This window comes from Carassius carassius, chromosome 5 (genome assembly GCF_963082965.1).
Source record: "Carassius carassius chromosome 5, fCarCar2.1, whole genome shotgun sequence".
NCBI classification, from domain to species: Eukaryota; Metazoa; Chordata; class Actinopteri; order Cypriniformes; family Cyprinidae; genus Carassius; species Carassius carassius.
The window spans coordinates 40,081,412-40,102,930 of record NC_081759.1 but is presented as its reverse complement, the minus strand read 5'-3'; the positions used below and the strand labels follow the sequence as shown (position 1 = coordinate 40,102,930).

At 38.5% G+C, this 21,519-nt stretch overlaps 1 protein-coding gene across 1 annotated transcript in view; it reads right to left on the bottom strand.

Annotated features, from left to right (window-relative positions):
* Positions 1-21,519, bottom strand: part of LOC132141607 (polypeptide N-acetylgalactosaminyltransferase 9-like) — an 84,461-nt gene that overhangs the window by 28,543 nt on the left and 34,399 nt on the right. The window contains exon 5 of the mRNA XM_059551289.1: positions 3,725-3,922. Coding sequence (XP_059407272.1) covers positions 3,725-3,922 — 198 coding nt within the window. The remainder of the gene's footprint in view (positions 1-3,724; positions 3,923-21,519) is intronic.

Here is a 21,519-nt window from a genome sequence, read left to right as displayed (position 1 = left end):
CTGTTGTGTTACAGAACCTCAAGATGAGTTTGTCACTGAATGTCATTTTTGGTTTGGTGCGTTGCTGTTGGGTTGAAAGTGAATTGTTTGTTAGCTGACCACAGGTGGGCCTCTTTGAGAGGATTATGAATGCTAGATGCACAAACAGTTCTACAGTGACACATTATATAGATCACAAAGAAAATAAACATTCTTAGAGTCCAGGTCTTTGTGTAAACAGTGCTTTCTTAAGGAAAATATTTCACTCATTCCAATATTGATTTAATTGTGATTTAGTAGAGCACAATTACCACGGATACTTACGCAGAGACCAGAGAGTTTGAAAAAGAAATGTTTTATTTGTATGAATAGTCTCTTTGTGGTATGCAGTGTTCTTTTTGCCAATACTGACAAACAAATAAATTTTTTATTTTTTATTTGGCCTGGTAACCAAGTACAGTGCACGTACAAACATTCACACCCTTGGAATGCTTTATATTTTATTTTCTAACAACACTAAAACACAAAGGAATTAATTTGGCCCATTTTGTAAGAATATTCTTTTGTCAGACAAACTCACCCAAATGCATAAATGTCTATTGTTGTTTAATATTTGTCCTATTCAAAATAATAAAAAAATTTCACATAACAGCAAGTCTTTAATTATTATTCTGAATAGATAAATAAAACACTCAAGTCAGCATAAAATGTAGAAAAGATAGCAGTTATCATTTTAAATAAAAATAATAAAAAAATAATAATTAATGGAGCATAAAGATTGTATTCTGTACTTTCCTATACTTTTTATAGGCGCTGTATGTCAGGGTGGTCTTTCTGGAAAGCATTCATGTGGAATATCTCCCCTTAGAGTGACTAATTGCTTATTCACAGACATTTGAACCTGGCTGTCCTTCATTTAACAGTAAACATGAATCATTTAAATAAATGCTGCTGCAGTGTGCTATGAGCATTGGGATCCTCAGTGCTGGATAGCCACAGGCTAGTTGAGCTGCAGTGGATACATGGACAGCTTGAGAGAAGTGGAGCTGGAATGATTTCCAATAGCGCAGCTCACTGACACACTGCAGGCCTGCGGGCGGTCGTTTTAACCTGTCAATATCAGCACTTGAGAAAAGGGTTGCATGGACAATGCATGCTGCCTTTCAATGTAATGAGATTTTGTTCAAACGTTTAACACATGTTGCTACCTCAGGTCACATATGCAATTTTTTTTTTTACATTTTTTTTTTTTTTGAGGTACAGTAGAAATCGATCTGGAGAGATTCACTGTATTAGTCGATGAACACTCATGTTGTGTTCTGGTCATTTTGACCTGTAGAGGATTTCTTTGCCAAAATGATGCCCAAATAAAGTATTCAAAAACTGAGGTGTGTAAGTTCAGATCAATGAGGCTTCACAATGAAATATAAAACATGTGTTAATTGATTTAAGCAAGTTGACAAAAAGATTTAATAACAATACAGAATAATTAGAGGTTTATAAGAAAAAAAAAAGTTCACTAGGAAAATCTAATTAAGTAAAGGATTTTAAAAAAAAGTGCAAAGGCTAAATTAGTTTGGAAAGATTCACTAAAAAAAGATCGTAAAGCTGTAGCAACACACAGTTCCCATGGAACACATTTGCTGATAAAACATTTATACCTTGAATGCACTTTGGATAAAAGCATCTTCCAACGTAAAAAAAAATACTTTACTTTGACTTTAAAAGATGTTTTAGTACATAAAACATAAGTTGATTTCATTGTATCTATAATAAATTACAGTATATGTGTGCAATATATGCCTAACTTCTAAAAAGAAATCAGAACTTCCGTGATAGTGCACACACATCTAAAATTAAACGTTTTTCTAAAATTGCATGCTTTTTGAGCATTTATGACAATTAAATTCTGCTATACAAACAGTGCAATGACTTTAATTAGTGCATTTCAGCTGTGATGGTGTTTGGTTTGTGTTTCTAAAGATAAAAATATACTGTAAACAAAGAAATGTTTATGCTTTAGATGCTACATGTTACATACATAAATATATGTGTACACTTTAGGTATGAATTGCTATGAAAAGGAATGAGATCGCACTGGCTCCGCATATCTAAAGCTCTTAGGGTATTAGATATCACTGAAAAATAGGAAAAAAAGAAAAGAATAATAAAAAAACTTTTCAGTAGCCAATATGAGACATCACAGGGATCAGCTCCATGCAGTAATATTGGGCTACAGGCCTAGTTTCTCTCTCCAAATAGCTATGAGTCAGAGGCATGAATAATGAATGGGATTTCTGCTGTCCTGATACTCTCACACAATAGTGACCTTGACCAGATTTCATACGAAATGAAAAAGTCCACTCTCCTCCAGCGAGGTATATCCACCGCTCTCAGGGGTTTAGGACTGAGCTGTAACAACGCTCATTTCACCGAGCTGGTTTTAAGCATAAAATTAGTATTTAACTGTAAAGGTTCATGATTTGAGAATTGCGGTGTGGTAGAGCTGGACAGCTTTAAAATGTTGGGTGCTGTGTGACACCAGCCTCTGCACCATGGTATGGATTCTAAACCAATATCTTCCAATCATTTCTAATTAATCTCTTTGTTATTGTTGATAATGCTTACTTATCTGTAATAACTTTCCTGGCATTTAAGTATTAGTGCACTTAAAAATTGTTTTTAATTGCACTGGAACACTGCCATCTAGTACATACAAATAATGCTAGAGCGTTTCTATGGTTATACTATACTGATTTATATTTCTATACTGATTTATCATGTTCCACAATGTTTGACAGCTAGAAAATGTCTAAATGCTGTCTTCATTTTGAACAATATACGTACTGTAAATCTACTGTTTCATATTTTGAAACCTTACACATTTCATCTTGTTTAGTCTGAAAACCATGCAACATACAGTAAATATGCCAATTAGTCTGATATTTAATGAATGCCACTTATTTTGCACTTATGTTGTAGTAACATTTAAACCTTTTAAAATGTAATTTATATGTGTTTTACAGTGTTCCTGTAGCTCAAGTGGTAATGCATTGCGTTAGCAAGTGCAGTGTTGGGGGTTCAAATCCCAGGGAACACATGTTAGGAGAAAATTGTTAGCATTGAATGCAATGTAAGTTGCTTTGGATAAAAGCATCTGCTAAATGCATACATTTAATTTAAATATGTACAAATGCTTTTTTGGCATGCAAGTAATTTTTGAACAAAAATATGATATTTCATACTTGTAGACCTGAAACTGAAGACACAGACAAACAGAAGTGCTAATAAACATTATGTTACTACTGTTTCAGTTTTGGCTTGCACTGAGTGACTATATATATTTTATTAGTTCATCCATTCCCTATAGGAATCAAACCTTACCCATGATCATCTTGTTGTTACAACAGTTTGAACTAGAGTAGCAGCACACTGTCGTCTAGGTCAGAAAACAAAAATATCCAAAATAATGATGTCAAACTGTGGTAATCCATGGTAGTTTTTCTTTTTCCTTTTTAGTACTGGCCGTGCAACCCTGAAATGTGGATTGAACCGTTTTTCGGCACTGTATGAAATAACACAGCCAAATCTTTCAAGGAAGCAAAAACATGAATGCATTTAGTGCACATCCAAGAAACTAATGCAACCTTATCACTTCTGAAATATTCATCTCTTACATCCCTGGTCATTTATATTTCAGACAATATCCTCATGCATTATGGAGTGGACCGCTGGATGCCCTTACCTGATGGGGGCAGTCTCATCGCCTCTGTCCAGCCAATCCTGTGGTGGGATGATGTACATGCACCAGAGGCCCCAGTTGTAGCCATGAGCTGCATTAGCGTATTGCTGCACCTCGAAGGTGTTGTACTTGATATTATCTATAGCAGGGAGGATTATCCTAGTGTGATCTTCTTTCACTCTGGTGAGGATAGGCTCAGCCCTGAATAAATGATAGAGATCAGAAACAGAAAGAGATCGGGAGGTGAGACATGCTGAGCCTTTCTTACTCTTTTTTTTTTTTTACTCAAATAGTGGTTATAAAAGAGCAACAGAGGTAAATCTAACGAATGTTAGATTTAGATAAACGTACAATATTTGATTAAAGCACTCTCCAAAATGACTAAACCAGAGGTTGCAGCTACAAAATTCTACAATGGGGAAACATGTTTGTATGATAGCACTCTTCTCAGATTTCATCTGTGGTATCCAGCTAAACCAAATGTTTAATGAGATATTATTTTCAATGCTTTATTTTTGCTTTTGATGAATAATTAAAGATGTTGACAAGGTGTTGCATTCACATTTTTCACTGCGTCCTTTGAATTTGTGAAAGGTAATACAATTTGTACATCACACAGTCCACAAACTTGATTGTAATGTGCAAATGTCTCTTGCAAGCTGAGATTGTAAATAACCAAAACAAATTAAATGCTACTTTCTCATTCAATTCATTCACCTTTTACTTTTAAATCCATGTGGCTGTTTCCAAGAATGATCTTGGGTAGAAAATTGATTCTGTCATTTTTGGAAATAAGCTTGTATTCCATTATCAAAACCAGTGTTGGTTTAAAAGGAGAACAATCAAGCCTGACAGCGTATTCATCACATATTGACATCAGCAGCAGAAGCACATACAAGACTAGCAACTATCCACCCCTCTCATCATTGTCCTTTTCTGTACCTTTTTCACCACCTCACAAATCATTTTTGTCTAGCATCATTCTTCGACTCCTGAATGTCCTATTTTTTTTTTTACTATTTCTTCCTATATCTCTTCCTTTGGTGTCCTTCATCTTTTTTGAGGTCATCATTAAAAAGCTCAAACACATTAAGGTAATAATCAAGACTGAGATATGACTTTTAATAGGGCTTTTAGAAAGTGGGGCCTTTAGAAGAAAAATAGCCTGCTGAGAGGCTTCTTAATGTAAGTGTCCAATTAACAAGAAAAAGTGTGTTTTCAAAAAGACTGTATATTGGTATCATCGAGGACAGAGGTCTTTTTGTTTTTTAGGGAATGCAGAAGGATTTATATACGTATTCAATTATGGGACATCTTTAAGGCTATACAATAATGTGCAAACGTCTGGGTCGGTAAGACTTTCAATGTTTTTAAAAGTCTCTTATGCTCGCCAAGGCCATTCATCTTATTAGAAAAAATAGTAAATAGAGTAATATTGTGAAATAGTATAACACTTCGAATAATGTTTTATATTTAAATATATTTTAAAATGTAATTTATTCTTGTGATGCAAAGCTAAGTTCTCAACAGCCATTATTCCAGTCTTCAGTGATCTTTCAGAAATAATTTGAATATTATGATGTGGCATTTGTATTATTAATGCTAAAAACAGTTTAATATTTTAGTGGAAACTGTGATTCTTTAATGAATAGAAAGTAAAAAAAAAATAAAAATTCAAAACGTCTTTATTGTCAAAGAATTAACAGTAAATAAAAATATGGTTCAATAAAATAATGTAGCCTAAACATAAATAAAAATATACATTTCTCTCTATATCTGATTTGTGATGTATATAAACACATATACACTTACCAGACATAGTATACTGTATGTGTGTGTGTGTGTGTGTGTGTGTGTGTGTGTGTGTGTGTGTGTGTGTGAACTTTTGCAAATTTTATGTTAACTTTTCGGAATTGTTGTCTTTTTATTAAGATGTTTCCGCATATGGACATGATTGAGGAGAATAATAAATATGGGATTTAAACATTTCACAAACCAGAATGTCACTTGTGCAACATATCAAATTCTGGGTAAACCTGGGTAAAAGTATTCAATCTACATTATATAATGATAAAAACAACAGAAACTAAGCCCTGTCACAAATTGACATCTAACATTCTACTACAGAAGTCTCAATAAGAGCAGATGCTCTTTCATGAATAGCTGGTCCTGAATTAGCACGACACAGCACATGTGGGGATATGAGGATGTACTGATATGCTAACCTTGCAAGAGAAACCATCCTTCGTGTGAATCCTCTATTCATCTTCTCTGTCCTTGGGCCACTGGCTTCATAACCTGGACTAGCTACATGTAAGTTCCCAAAGGAGCTCATTCATGGGCTATAATAAACCAGCGATGTGCAGATAAGACTCAATACGTGCAGCCCACTATATTGGGTGCCCTTTCTTGTGATGGTGAAAAACAATTCTAATCTGATCATGTGATAAGTAGAGCAACCACATAGAGAGCTCAGATACTATAGTAAAAACGGTTTAACTGAGAGATTAAAAAATGCATTAAAATATGGAAGCTTGTTTCTCCCACATAATTAAAAAAAAGGTAATTTTTGACTTTGTTTTCTCTGAATTCTAAGTTTACATTTCACAATTAATTTTTTTCTTACTTTTTTATTTTTTAAGGCTATCTCACAATTCAGCATTGTTTTCTAGTGATTGTTATATATCAGACAGAGTATTTATTTATTTTTTTTACCAGAAACACAATTCTGAGTTTATATCCAAAAGTCCAAAAAATTGTGTGATATAAACTAACTGTGCAATATAAAGAAGTTACAAGATAAAAGGTTACCTTTTTAATTGTTTAATCCTGTGGCAGAAACAATCTTCCATATTAAAATGGAAATTAAAACTATTAAAAATTGTTTAAAAGTTTAAATACATTTTCAAAGTGAATAGCAACACATTAAATATGGTAATGAGGAAATATAGCAAACAAATTAATCAACCACATGAGCAGCACACAAGTATTTTAAATAAAATACACTGCTGCTATATCTTTTGTGGGCCTTTCACTGATTTTATCATCCTATTTTATAGGCTGACGTTATTACTGTCTCCTAATAATATTAGGACACAGTGATAATGTCAGCCTATAAAATAGTATATCTATCTAAATAGTATAATGTATACCTACTGACTTCAAGCAGGAATATATCTGTCAAACTAGTGCAATGAAAGCAAAGTTACAGCCCACGCTTGATTTACTCCTGGAAGTCACAAAAGAGAACAAAAACAAGAGAAAGAGGGAGGGAGTATCACAGTGTCATGGCACAAACTGGAGAGCTACATAAGGCTCAGCTCAAAACAAACATATCAAGTGCCACAGTAGACAGTGTGAAGGGAGCAAACAGAAGGAGGAAATAAGAAAAACATCTAACAAACAAACTTTGAGAATATAGACAGGAAAATGGAAATTCAAAAGTAAAGAAAAAAATAAAATGCTGCATTGCCTCCTCAAAGCTGAATGTCCAATTTTTAAAACCCTGTCTCATTACTGACAGAGCTGCCAGTAATTGCTGGGATTAATTACAAAAGGGACTCTCTTTGGTATATGAGACAGGGTGTGTGGAAGGGCAACAGTGATCAGCTCTTTCATTACCCACAGGATTCGTCTGGATCTTTTCAAACAGATGAAAGTGCCAGACATAACATCAGAAATGCTAAAGGAAAATCTTGGTTATTACTGTTGTATAACAGCCTTAGACTAACAGCCATATACAATAAAGCAGCATCAATGCCACATTTAAAATGTCAGGTGACAATGTTAAATTAAATTTAAGACCTATTTGACAATATTAATACATTGTATAATAAATAATACCAAAATAAAACACTGATAATTGAGATGCACAATCGGTTCAATGATGAAGCACTGAAAACAAATTTAGATGCAACCAGCGACCTCAAGACAGTACAGTCCCACAACCCATATGTCTATCCCTCACAACCACGTTTTCATTCATGTCAAATTAAATATGGCACTTACCTTGACTAAAGTCTACGGGGTACATCATAAATCACTTATACTCTTAGTAGAAACAATAAAGCGCTGTACCCCATGCACAGTCTCTGACAATTTGCTGAGTAAACGGATCTCGATCAGCCACTGTGCTTGACTTGGCATGTCATTTTATGGAGGTAAGTCTTACTATCCTCCCTGTCTTCCTCCCTTTACAGATATCCAAGAAACACAGTCCTTAGAGATTAGCCCACCATTCTCCACAGCTGATGAAACTCCTGTGTGACATATATCGAATTAGGAAACTTTCTCTCATGTACCTCTATCAGAAAATGAAATCTCGCCTCATTCACTGTGAAGATCCCATGAACTGTTTGTGTCTGCTTGGGAACAGTGCCTGGTTAGACTGGGGCAAAATGTTCCCCGAATTTTTTTTCTCTCTCCTGTAGCACGATGGAGGATAAAAAGTTTTACATGCTGTTTTTAAGCACATTATGGATCTGTTGAGCAGCTTAGAAGCTGGGATAGATTTTTAGCCTTTGGACATGTTGCAGCCTGTCACGGTGAAGCTATGTTAGCCTCATCCTGTTAAAAGGTTTACGTTTTTCATATGACATATTTACAAAATGCTCCCAAGAGCATTCTATCATGGTATCTTACTCCACAAAATTATATTCTTAAAATGCATGAGCTCATATTAGATAGTAAACTCATTAAATTAGGATGAAGCCTGCCCACTTGCAGTGCCACTCATGTTAATTTAACCATAAACACAATGATTAACCACTTACTAAATATGATGAATAAGTAATGTCATTTTCAAGAAGCCTATACAACTAATCATGTCTAAATTCCTTCAGTGTCAAGGTTTATTCAAATCACATTTCTCTAATGGGTTATTTCCCAGACGGATATTAAGTCCACTCAACATTCAAACGTAGATTAACAGTATTTGTCTATCATATAAATTCAGCAAAGTCTCTGACTAATGATTAAAATAATTTAAGCCATGATTATAAGTCCAGATAGCCAGATTTTTGGCTGTCGGCTGGTCCAAACTGAAATTTAGGCTGGCCAATATGATTGGTCAATCTGACCAAACCATAAAGTGCTCAAAATACACATAAGTGATCAAAACAGAAAGAAAGAAAGAGCTTCTCAGAGCTTCTAAAGCTCCGGGTGTGGTCAATGTATTTGTGCAGCGTTCTTACGGGACATAGCAATGCCAAGGCTGGATCAGTCTCTTCTGAGGGCAGTACTTAGAGGTTTACCACCTGATTGTGAAAATGTGTGGTGGGAACCTTTGGCACATATCCAGGTCAAAGTGAGAGTAGGCCGGCCCGAACACAAGGCACTCTTTGCTCACCGAAAATGCTTGGAGGTCCCCCCGACCCTCTTGATGGAAGTGAGCACTGTCAGGAATGCTGTCTTAGAAGACAGAAACTTAAGCTCGGCTGAATCCAGCGGCTCAAAGGGACCCCTCTGAAGTCCAGCCAGGACAATAGAGAGGTCCCATGCGATAGCAGCCACACTTTCAAGGTAGAGGGTTATAGCCTACGCTCCAACCTTTCCAACATTCTTCATGAGTCGGTAGGTCGGCAGAATTCATCCACAGAAAATATTCTGAATTTCAAAAGAGACAAGACAAATTAAAATGTCTGATGATATCACTGCACGGGTGTTGGGCAACTTAAAATGGACTACAGGTTTTGCTTCAATGCAAGTTTTGAGTGGCTCACACTGCTAAGCCACTGGCACTGAAACTTATAATGTTATGGATTGGAGTCCCATATGGTACAACTTCTGGGGGTTAAGTCGTGGCCTAATGAATAGAGGGTTGGACTTGTAACCCAAAGGTCACAGGTTCGAGTCTCAGGTGAATATCAAGTGCTCTCTCTACCCTCAATACCACGATTGAGGTGAGACCCATGAGCAACTCACCGAACAACCCAACTGCGCCCTGGGTGCCACAGCATTGGCTGCCCACTGCTCCAGGTGTGTGTTCACAGTGTGTGTGTTTGTTCACTACTCACTGCTGTGTGTGTGCACTTGGAGGGGTTAAATGCAGAGCACGAATTCCATACTTGGCCACACGTCACATCCTTTCCTTTCCTTTATGAGTCAACTCACATTAGTGGCGAATCACAATTGGTTGCATTTGTTCGCTACAAGGACATGGACGATATCAGTTAACATATACTATTCTTTAAGCTAGTGCTGGTGAGGACATATATTATGTTGTGGACTCCTTTTACACGCAACACTCTGTGGTTTGGCAGATGTGCTCACACATATGCACAGATGGTGCAGCATTGATAACGGGCGGATCTATGGATTTGTCTTGCGTGTCAAGCAGGTACATCCCGGCATCAAAACAATGCACTGCGTAATTCACAGGGAGGCTTTAACTTTAAAACGACTGAGCCCGAAATTAAACAAAGTCCTTAATGACGCTTTTAAAATCATTAATTTAATCAAATCCCGAGCTCTGAATTCCAGACTGTTTAAAAAACTGTGCGACGAAGTCAGCACCGAGCACAATCAATTACTGCTGCATACTGACGTATGCTGGCTCTCGAGAGGAAAAACACTTCAGAGACTGTTTGAATTACAGGAGCAACTTGGCGATTTTCTCTCTGAGCACTTGCATCCACTTGCAGCACTGCTGAAAGATTTCAACTGGCTGGCACACTTAGCTTACCTGGTTGATATTTTCAGCAGGCTGAATGAATTGAACTTGGAACTGCAAGGTACAGATACAGTACATCTGTCTTACTCATGTATGATCGAGTTTCCGGTTTCATGAAGAAAACTGACCACTTGGAAAAGGAAATGTCAGGATGGGATCTCAACAGTTTTCCCTTAACAGCTTAACAGGTGCATTTTAAATGGGGAGCTGATAAAGTCAGCACTCTATAGACAGTACAGACACACATGAGCAAGTTCAAGTCATCATATTTTCCAAACATTGAGCTTCAGAATTCTCAACATGACTGGATAAGAAACCCTAATGTGGCTACCCGCATTGAGACCACTCCTGTTAGTCTTCAGGAACGACTTATAGATATGCCCTCAGATAGGGGTTCGAAGATGATGCTTTCAGAGACACCACTGACAAAGTTTTGGTGCAGCATTGAGAAAGAATACCCTGATTTAGGGAAATGTTCTCTGTATGAACTGCTTCCTTTTGGATCAAATGCTGTTAAAATACTGATCAGTAACAAAAGCAACAAAGGTATTTTTTAATGTTAATCCTTTAGATAAATTCAATTACGAAAACTGCCATTAAAATGTGTTAAAAGTACTCTATCTATTGTAATATGTTTGTGTTATTGTGTTTGATGACTGTGTAATTTTAATGCAATTTTTTTTAAAGTACAGTATTTTAGTTTGTGATAAACAAGTGCAAATTTCACATTGAAAACGAAATACATTATTTTACATTTAGATGGACCTTTATTACAGTTTTTTTCACTTGCTAAACGTCAGTGAGCACAACTGGAGCTACATGTGCAAAACTCTAAAAACTGTCTGCACTACCAACAGTCACCTGAGCTCAACAGTTCACATCACCTGCAAAACTCATTCCAAGCAACACAACTCTTAACACATGGCTCAAAACAGGCTCAGAGCAGCCAAACACTACACACAACCCTCGCTGAGATAACACACACTGTCACTCAGAACAAACTGAGAGGAGAAACACTACACACAACCCTCGCTGAGATAACACACACCGTCACTCAGAACACACTGAGAGGAAAAACACCACACACGACCCTCACTGATATAACACACACCGTCACTCAGAACACACCGAGATGAAAAACACCACACACACGACCCTCACTGAGATAACACACACCGTCACTCGAAACACACAGAGAGGAGAAACACAACACACAACCCTCACTGAGATAACACAAACCGTCACTCAGAACACACCGAGAGGAAAAACACCACACACAACCCTCGCTGAGATAACACACACCGTCACTCAGAACACACCGAGAGGAAAAACACCACACACAACCCTCGCTGAGATAACACACACCGTCACTCAGAACACACCGAGAGGAGAAACACCACACACAACCCTCGCTGAGATAACACACACCGTCACTCAGAACACACCGAGAGGAGAAACACCACACACAACCCTCGCTGAGATAACACACACCGTCACTCAGAACACACCGAGAGGAAAAACACCACACACGACCCTCACTGAGATAACACACATCGTCACTCAGAACACACCGAGAGGAAAAACACCACACACGACCCTCACTGAGATAACACACACCGTCACTCAGAACACACCGAGAGGAGAAACACCACACACAACCCTCGCTGAGATAACACACACCGTCACTCAGAACACACCGAGAGGAAAAACACCACACACAACCCTCGCTGAGATAACACACACCGTCACTCAGAACACACCGAAAGGAAAAACACCACACACGACCCTCACTGAGATAACACACACCGTCACTCAGAACACACCGAGAGGAAAAACACCACACACGACCCTCACTGAGAGAACAAACACCGTCACTCAGAACACACCGAGAGGAAAAACACCACACACGACCCTCACTGAGATAACACACACCGTCACTCGAAACACACAGAGAGGAGAAACACCACACACAACCCTCACTGAGATAACACAAACCGTCACTCGGAACACACCGAGAGGAAAAACACCACACACAACCCTCACTGAGAGAACAAACACCGTCACTCAGAACACACCGAGAGGAAAAACACCACACACGACCCTCGCTGAGATAACACACACCGTCACTCAGAACACACCGAGAGGAAAAACACCACACACGACCCTCACTGAGATAACACACACCATCACTCAGAACACACCGAGAGGAAAAACACCACACACGACCCTCACTGAGATAACACAAACCGTCACTCAGAACACACCGAGAGGAGAAACACCACACACAACCCTCGCTGAGATAACACACACCGTCACTCAGAACACACCGAGAGGAAAAACACCCCACACGACCCTCACTGAGATAACACACACCGTCACTCAGAACACACCGAGAGGAGAAACACCACACACGACCCTCACTGAGATAACACACACCGTCACTCGAAACACACAGAGAGGAGAAACACCACACACAACCCTCACTGAGATAACACAAACCGTCACTCAGAACACACCGAGAGGAGAAAGACCACACACAACCCTCGCTGAGATAACACACACCGTCACTCAGAACACACCGAGAGGAAAAACACCACACACGACCCTCACTGAGATAACACACACCATCACTCAGAACACACTGAGAGGAAAAACACCACACACAACCCTCGCTGAGATAACACACACCGTCACTCGAAACACACAGAGAGGAGAAACACCACACACAACCCTCGCTGAGATAACACAAACCGTCACTCAGAACACACCGAGAGGAGAAACACCACACACAACCCTCGCTGAGATAACACACACCGTCACTCAGAACACACAGAGAGGAAAAACACCACACACAACCCTCGCTGAGATAACACACACCGTCACTCAGAACACACCGAGAGGAAAAACACCACACACGACCCTCACTGAGATAACACAAACCGTCACTCAGAACACACCGAGAGGAAAAACACCACACACGACCCTCACTGAGATAACACACACCGTCACTCAGAACACACCGAGAGGAAAAACACCACACACAACCCTCACTGAGAGAACAAACACCGTCACTCGGAACACACAGAGAGGAGAAACACTACACATAACCCTCACTGAGATAACAAACACCGTCACTCAGAACACACCGAGAGGAGAAACACTACACACAACCCTCACTGAGATAACACACACCGTCACTCGGAACACACCGAGAGGAGAAACACCACACACTACCCTCGCTGAGATAACACACACCGTCACTCAGAACACACCGAGAGGAGAAACACCACACACGACCCTCACTGAGATAACACACACCGTCACTCAGAACACACTGAGAGGAAAAACACCACACACAACCCTCGCTGAGATAACACACACCGTCACTCGAAACACACAGAGAGGAGAAACACCACACACAACCCTCGCTGAGATAACACAAACCGTCACTCAGAACACACCGAGAGGAGAAACACCACACACAACCCTCGCTGAGATAACACACACCGTCACTCAGAACACACAGAGAGGAAAAACACCACACACAACCCTCGCTGAGATAACACACACCGTCACTCAGAACACACCGAGAGGAAAAACACCACACACGACCCTCACTGAGATAACACACGCCGTCACTCAGAACACACCGAGAGGAAAAACACCACACACGACCCTCACTTAGAGAACAAACACCGTCACTCAGAACACACCGAGAGGAAAAACACCACACACGACCCTCACTGAGATAACACACACCGTCACTCAGAACACACCGAGAGGAAAAACACCACACACGACCCTCACTAAGATAACACACACCGTCACTCAGAACACACCGAGAGGAAAAACACCACACACGACCCTCACTGAGATAACACAAACCGTCACTCAGAACACACCGAGAGGAGAAAGACCACACACAACCCTCGCTGAGATAACACACACCGTCACTCAGAACACACCGAGAGGAAAAACACCACACACGACCCTCACTGAGATAACACACACCGTCACTCAGAACACACCGAGAGGAGAAACACTACACACAACCCTCACTGAGATAACACACACCGTCACTCAGAACACACCGAGAGGAAAAACACCACACACGACCCTCACTGAGATAACACACACCGTCACTCAGAACACACCGAGAGGAAAAACACCACACACAACCCTCCCTGAGATAACACACACCGTCACTCAGAACACACCGAGAGGAAAAACACCACACACAACCCTCGCTGAGATAACACACACCGTCACTCGAAACACACCGAGAGGAAAAACACCACACACAACCCTCGCTGAGATAACACACACCGTCACTCAGAACACACCGAGAGGAAAAACACCACACACAACCCTCACTGAGATAACACACACCGTCACTCAGACCACACCGAGAGGAAAAACACCACACACAACCCTCACTGAGATAACACACACCGTCACTCGGAACACGCCGAGAGGAGAAACACCACACACGACCCTCACTGAGATAACACACACCGTCACTCGGAACACACCGAGAGGAGAAACACCACACACAACCCTCGCCGAGATAACACACACCGTCACTCGAAACACACAGAGAGGAGAAACACCACACACACCCCTCGCCGAGATAACACACACCGTCACTCGGAACACACCGAGAGGAGAAACACCACACACAACCCTCGCTGAGATAACACACACCGTCACTCGGAACACACCGAGAGGAGAAACACCACACACAACCCTCGCTGAGATAACACACACCGTCACTCGGAACACACCGAGAGGAGAAACACTACATACAACCCTCACTGAGATAACACACACCGTCACTCAGAACACACCGAGAGGAGAAACACTACACACGACCCTCACTGAGATAACACACACCGTCACTCAGAACACACCGAGAGGAAAAACACCACACACAACCCTCACTGAGATAACACACACCGTCACTCGGAACACACCGAGAGGAGAAACACTACACAACACACAACCCTCACTGAGATAACACACACCGTCACTCAGAACACACCGAGAGGAGAAACACCACACAAAACCCTCGCTGAGATAACACACACCGTCACTCAGAACACACCGAGAGGAGAAACACTACTGTGCACACAACCCTCACTGAGATAACACACACTGTCACTCAGAACACACCGAGAGGAAAAACACTCACATCAAACAACAATACAGAAAATACAAGCTTTTCATCTTTACAGTTTGAACAATTTCAGTGACTCTTCAAAGAAAAGAGTGACATTCTTTCACATGATTTATTTACATTTTTAGAACATAACAATTCTTTAAGGTAAATGAAAATTAGCAGTTTGCTTCAATAGTCTTTAGTAATTTACAGAATTACAGTAATGAGGAAAAAAGGTAGAAACTAAAAGTACATACTGTAATTCGAACAAATAATTTTCAGGGCTAATCCTGAAATTGCAATCAGCAGTGTTTGAAATCTCTTCTGTTCTGAATGTGTGCTTCACAGTTTTGACAGCAGTGTGTTAGCATTTGAACAAAGTGCTGTAAATCCACAGTGTTGTGCAGGTTGTGGTTAAAGTTGTGGGATAAGTGTGTAGAGTTTTGAAAACTGTGTTAAGCTATGAAAAACGAACTAGAGTTTGGTCCACATGAACTGCTGCTGTGCAGACTGTAGTTAGAGTTTTGCACATGTGACTCCAGTTGTGCCCACTGTCGTTTAGCAATCGAAAAAAAAAAAAATGTAAATAAATGAATGTACAATTAAAGGTCAAAGCATTTAGGTATTACTGTTCATGTTATTAAAATACTGACCATAACAAAAGCAACACAAAGGTATTTTTATGTAAATCCTGGTTGACAAGTTAAATTCAGCAACGACAAATGGTAATAAAATGTGTAAATACTGTTCTATATACTGAAATATGTTTCGCAAATCAACGTTATTGTGTTTGATGATTGTGTAATTTTAATGCAAATTAAAAAAAGGTTATTTAAGTTAAAAAGTATATTCACAGGGCTCATTTCTTATTCCATTTACACACCTAGGTTTCATAAAATAAAACAAAGCTAATAAAATGTTATAATATAAAAAAAAAATAGACATTATAAAATGTTGTTCATCAGAGACAGTTGTGGTTGCAACAAAAGTGGTGCAGAAAAAAACAGTATGGAAAAAAAACTTTTATTGATCAATATTTGTCTATTTTTATAAAATGACATTTATATTGTGCAGTTGTTGAAGAATGGATCAAATATGTCTGACAGAGTTTCTGATTCTGTACAGGTTTGCTTTATTTGTGCATGCCAGAGGCGAGGATGCTGCTCCAGCATCTTCTTTCGTTGTAGTTAAGAGTGCCAGAAAGATTGCAGGGACAATTCACAATCATGCCCCATCACTGACCTGATTTCTCTCACCGCTAGACCGGCATTAGAGAGTTTTTGTACAGTTGTGCTTGGCATGCAGTGGCTGCTGTAGATTGTCTCAGTGCCAGTTGCTTTACAAATCAGTGGCAACACAGAGCTAAGAAAGCTCACACCAAACTACACTGCTTGCAATGGATGACAGAAAGGTGAGCATAGTATGCAGCAAAATAAAAATGTAAACTATATAAAGTTAAACTGTTAAGTTACAATTCATCCTTTGTGTATTTTCTCCACATTAGATTGAGATAAAAGGCCAGAGGAATGGGTTGCAGCAAGGACCGGTATTTCTCCAGGGAAGTGACTTCAAACGTGGCTCAACCCATCAGAATCAAGGACCATTTTATTTTACACAATAAATGTACAATATGTGTATAGGGATTAAATAAATTACTGGCTGTACCATGTATTCAGTTCAATTCAATTCAAGTTTATTTGTATAGCACTTTTTACATACAAATCGTTGCAAAGCAACGTTACAGAAAATTTAGTTTCTACAATATTTAGCAGTAGCTTATCAGTGGTGACTGTCAGTTTATGTGCATATTGCAGAAATGTACAGAAAAACTAATTAAAGACATAATCAAACAGACAATAAACACTATTAACAGCAATCAAAATATGATGCAATCAAACTTATAGCAAAATTTGGTTCACAACGGTGAACAAGGGGGACTGGGAGAACAGGACACAGGGCAAAAGGGTGGAAGGTTGGACATACTTTTCGGAAAAATAAACAACAAAAGCTGGACTTCAGATGAGGGCTCAACAATTATCAGTCAAGCATCTAATGACACACACACACACACACACACACACACACACACACACACACACACACACACACACACACACACAAAGCATTTTAGAATTCAGCAGCAGATGATAAAAGACCTAAGTCATGAATAATCAATAATGCTCACCCGAGGCCTTCCCAATGTATTCATACAATCACAGCTAATCCTGCCAGTCCACAGAACACTGTGCTGGGCCACTCTATAAAGGTTAAACTTGTTTTTTATTAATGAAATTCTGTCAGCAACCTGATACTACAATACAGGCATATATGTACAATGCATACTGAAATACACAGCGATTGTGACTAGGACTGCAAAAGTAGATCTCATTCATTTCAGGCAGCTGAAAAATTCTAAAAAGAAACACGAGATGCAAGATGCAAATAAAATGCACAGAATGTGCATAAATCAAGGTGATATGACATTGCGAATTAAATAGCTGAATTTTAATTGAAGCAGAAAATAAGATTCAGTATGGGAATTAATACTGCAAGGAAGTTCAATTAAAATAAATTTTAAAAAATGAAAACATAAAAAATTTTTTTAACTTTTTTTTAAAAGAAAAGAGAAGATGGCATGAAAATGTTGAGAAAAAAAATATATGTATATATAATGTATATATATATATATATGTTTGAATTCCTACCCCCCCATACAAAAATTCAATTACACAGGTACAGAAGTTATTATATAAATTACACATCCACATATTTTTAAATACAAAAGCACACCATACATGTACATATCAATCAGTAGAGTAAGAGATATCTAACATTGTCTGTGCCAATGTTTGCCTATTTTCCAGACACGGAATAAACTGATTCCAATTTTTATGGCAGTTCTTCAGTTTGCCCTTTATACTGTAGCTTATTCTTTCCAATGCAATATACTGTAATGTGACAGATCTTTCAACCAGTGATCAATGGATGGGCCTTTGAAAAATGCTATAAACTGTCATTTAAGCTATAAAAGCGCATTTGGCAAGGCAAACTTTGAATACTGGCTTGACATAGTCTTGTTTGAAAAGTTTTACACAGTTTTATTTCTGTCATTCCAATTCAACTTTGCCTCAACACGTCATGAATAATGAATGAGTTTAGAACACTGTGCTCTGTGCTGAAGAAAAGGTTTTGTGTAAGGCACAGTAGGTGCAATTTATGACCCACTGGACTAGCTGTACTGTAACGTCATGCCAAACACACACACACACACACACACACACACACGCACAGGCCAACCAGCTGAAATTAGGATGGAATTACAGGCTGTGGTATAATTTGTTATGTCCTGTTCACAAGTGTCACTCACACTGAAGACTGAAACACCTTTAGAAAATTACATAATTCACAAGCTTGCGCATACAGACGACAAACTAAATTACACATTTGCAACAGCAGCTATTTGGACCAAAGTGACTGCAAAATTCACCCATGCCAAAATCTGCTATAATCAAAACTTATTTTACTTGTCCATGACATATAACACAGAACGTGCAGAATTATAAGATGATGCATACACTCGCATTCAAAAGTTTGTGGTCGGTAAAAAAAGAGAGTGAAATAAGTATTTGTGTTTATTTGACTAAATATACAATAAAAACACTTATTTGCGAACAAAAATAAATGCAGCCTTTGTGAGCATAGGATACTTTTTTAAAAAAATATACAGTACAGACCAAAAGTTTGGAAACATTACTATTTTTTATGTTTTTGAAAGAAGTTTCTTCTGCTCATCAAGCCTGCATTTATTTGATCAAAAATACAGAAAAAAATTTAATATTGTGATATATTATTACAATTTAAAATAATTGTTTTTAAATGTATTATACTTTAAATTATCATTTATTTCTGTGATGCAAAGCTGAATTTTTAGGATCATTATCACATGATCCTTTAGAAATCATTCTAATATGATGATTCATTATCAAAGTTGGAAACAGTTCTGCTGCTTAATGTTTTTTCAGAACGTGTGATACTTTTTTAGGATACTTTGATGAATAAAAAGTAAAAAAAATATAAATATATATAAAGTAAAACAATATACACTACTGGTCAGTAATTTGGGGTCAGTAAATTTTTTTTTCTTTCTTTTTTTTAAAAATAAAATCAATACTTTTGTTCAGCAAGGATGTGTTAAATTGATAAAAAGTGATTTTAAAGAAAATATATTATTAGAATATATATTATTAGAATTTTTTTATTTTGAATAAATGCAGTTCTTTTTAACCCTTTATTCATCAAATATATTAGACAGCAGAACTGTTTCCAACACTCATAATAAATCAGAATATTAGAATGATTTCTAAATGATCATGTGATAGACTGATGTTACATGTGACACTGAAGGCTGGAGGAATGATGCTGAAAATTCAGCTATGCATCACAGGAATACATATTTTTTAAAAGTATATTCAAATAGAAAGCTATTATTTTAAGTTGTAATAATATTTCACAATATTACTGTTTTTCTTTATTTTTGATCAAATAAATGCAGGCTTGATGAGCAGAAGAAACTTCTTTCAAAAACATTAAAAATAGTAATGTTTCCAAACTTTTGGTATGTACTGTATATATTACATAAAAAAATATCCCTTGGCCATTGTAATGTCATGCACAATGTGTCTACCATAAAATGACTGCCTAAAGTATTACTGAACCCCTCTGTGCATAAAAGGTGGCAACAGTGATTTGAGTTGAAAAGATTTGCCAAACCTGTCGGGAGGTAGACATGAGGTTGAAAGATAACTCATCAAGCCATAATACCTTTTCCATTGCCCAGGGATCCTGGTTTTATGCTCAATACACCAGGTTATGTCTTTGTGTGTTGGTCTTGGAAACAAGAGGATTCGTAACAGCAGCCCTGCCATAAATCTGAGCTTTGTGAAGCTCATGACATACAGTGTTTGTTTTTTTCTCTCTAGTGAAGAGGATTGAGGTTTGTGATCATATTTGAGGAGCTACTTTTGTGCCACTTAGCAACTGTCCTGTAAAACATATCCTCTTGGGAAAGGCAAAAACTAGCACTCACTGACAGCACTGCTTATCTGCACATTCTGTCTGGGTAGTTTCAGTTCCTGCTTTAACAATGTAATTACTAAGTAACAGCAAAAACACAGCCACAGAATCTGAGCTGAGCACAGTCTGCATGCCATTTAAAGGGTTAATTCACCCAAAAATGAAAAATTAGCCCATAAATTACTCACCCTCAAGTCATCCTGGGGGGGGTTAGGGGGGGGGGGTATTCCTCCAGGCTCTTGTGGGTTTGGGGTAGAGGTCTTCACGGGTCCACTTGGATCCGAAAACCCGAGGTCCGACCCGAGACCCGAGCGGGTTCGGGTCCAAAACTCCAACGAGTACCTCGGACACGGGTCGGATTCGGTATTAGTGGTCTCGGGTAATTTAAAATAAATATGCCTTTTCCAAATGGACCCGAGAAGACCCGAATTCTTTTAAACTATGTTGGGCATTTAACAAAATTGCATTATTTAAAACAACTATGACACCGTTCTCTCATTTTTTCTAAGTGTGAGAGCAAATCAGCGCTTCTACGTGCAACGGGCTATAAGCACGGTTGCCTCGCAACGCATTTATTTACTCAGTTCCACATTAACCAACCCCCCTCCCTTTGCCAAGAACTAGTGCGCCATCATGTGGATGGATGTTTGACTAAATGCAAGTACCGGTATTTGAATTGTCGTTAAGCCAGGCCTGTCAATCAATTTGAAAAATACGCGACACTGTCAGAAAAGCATGGAGGCGATAACAGACATTGCGAAAAAGGTGAGGGAAAACGAATATGTAGAACAGAAACATCCAGGGTCGTCATCGGTGTTTAGTCAAAATCAATGACTGGGAGACTTTGTATATTTTATTGAAAATCTGTTATTCTGTAATCTGAAAAGTTATATTTGA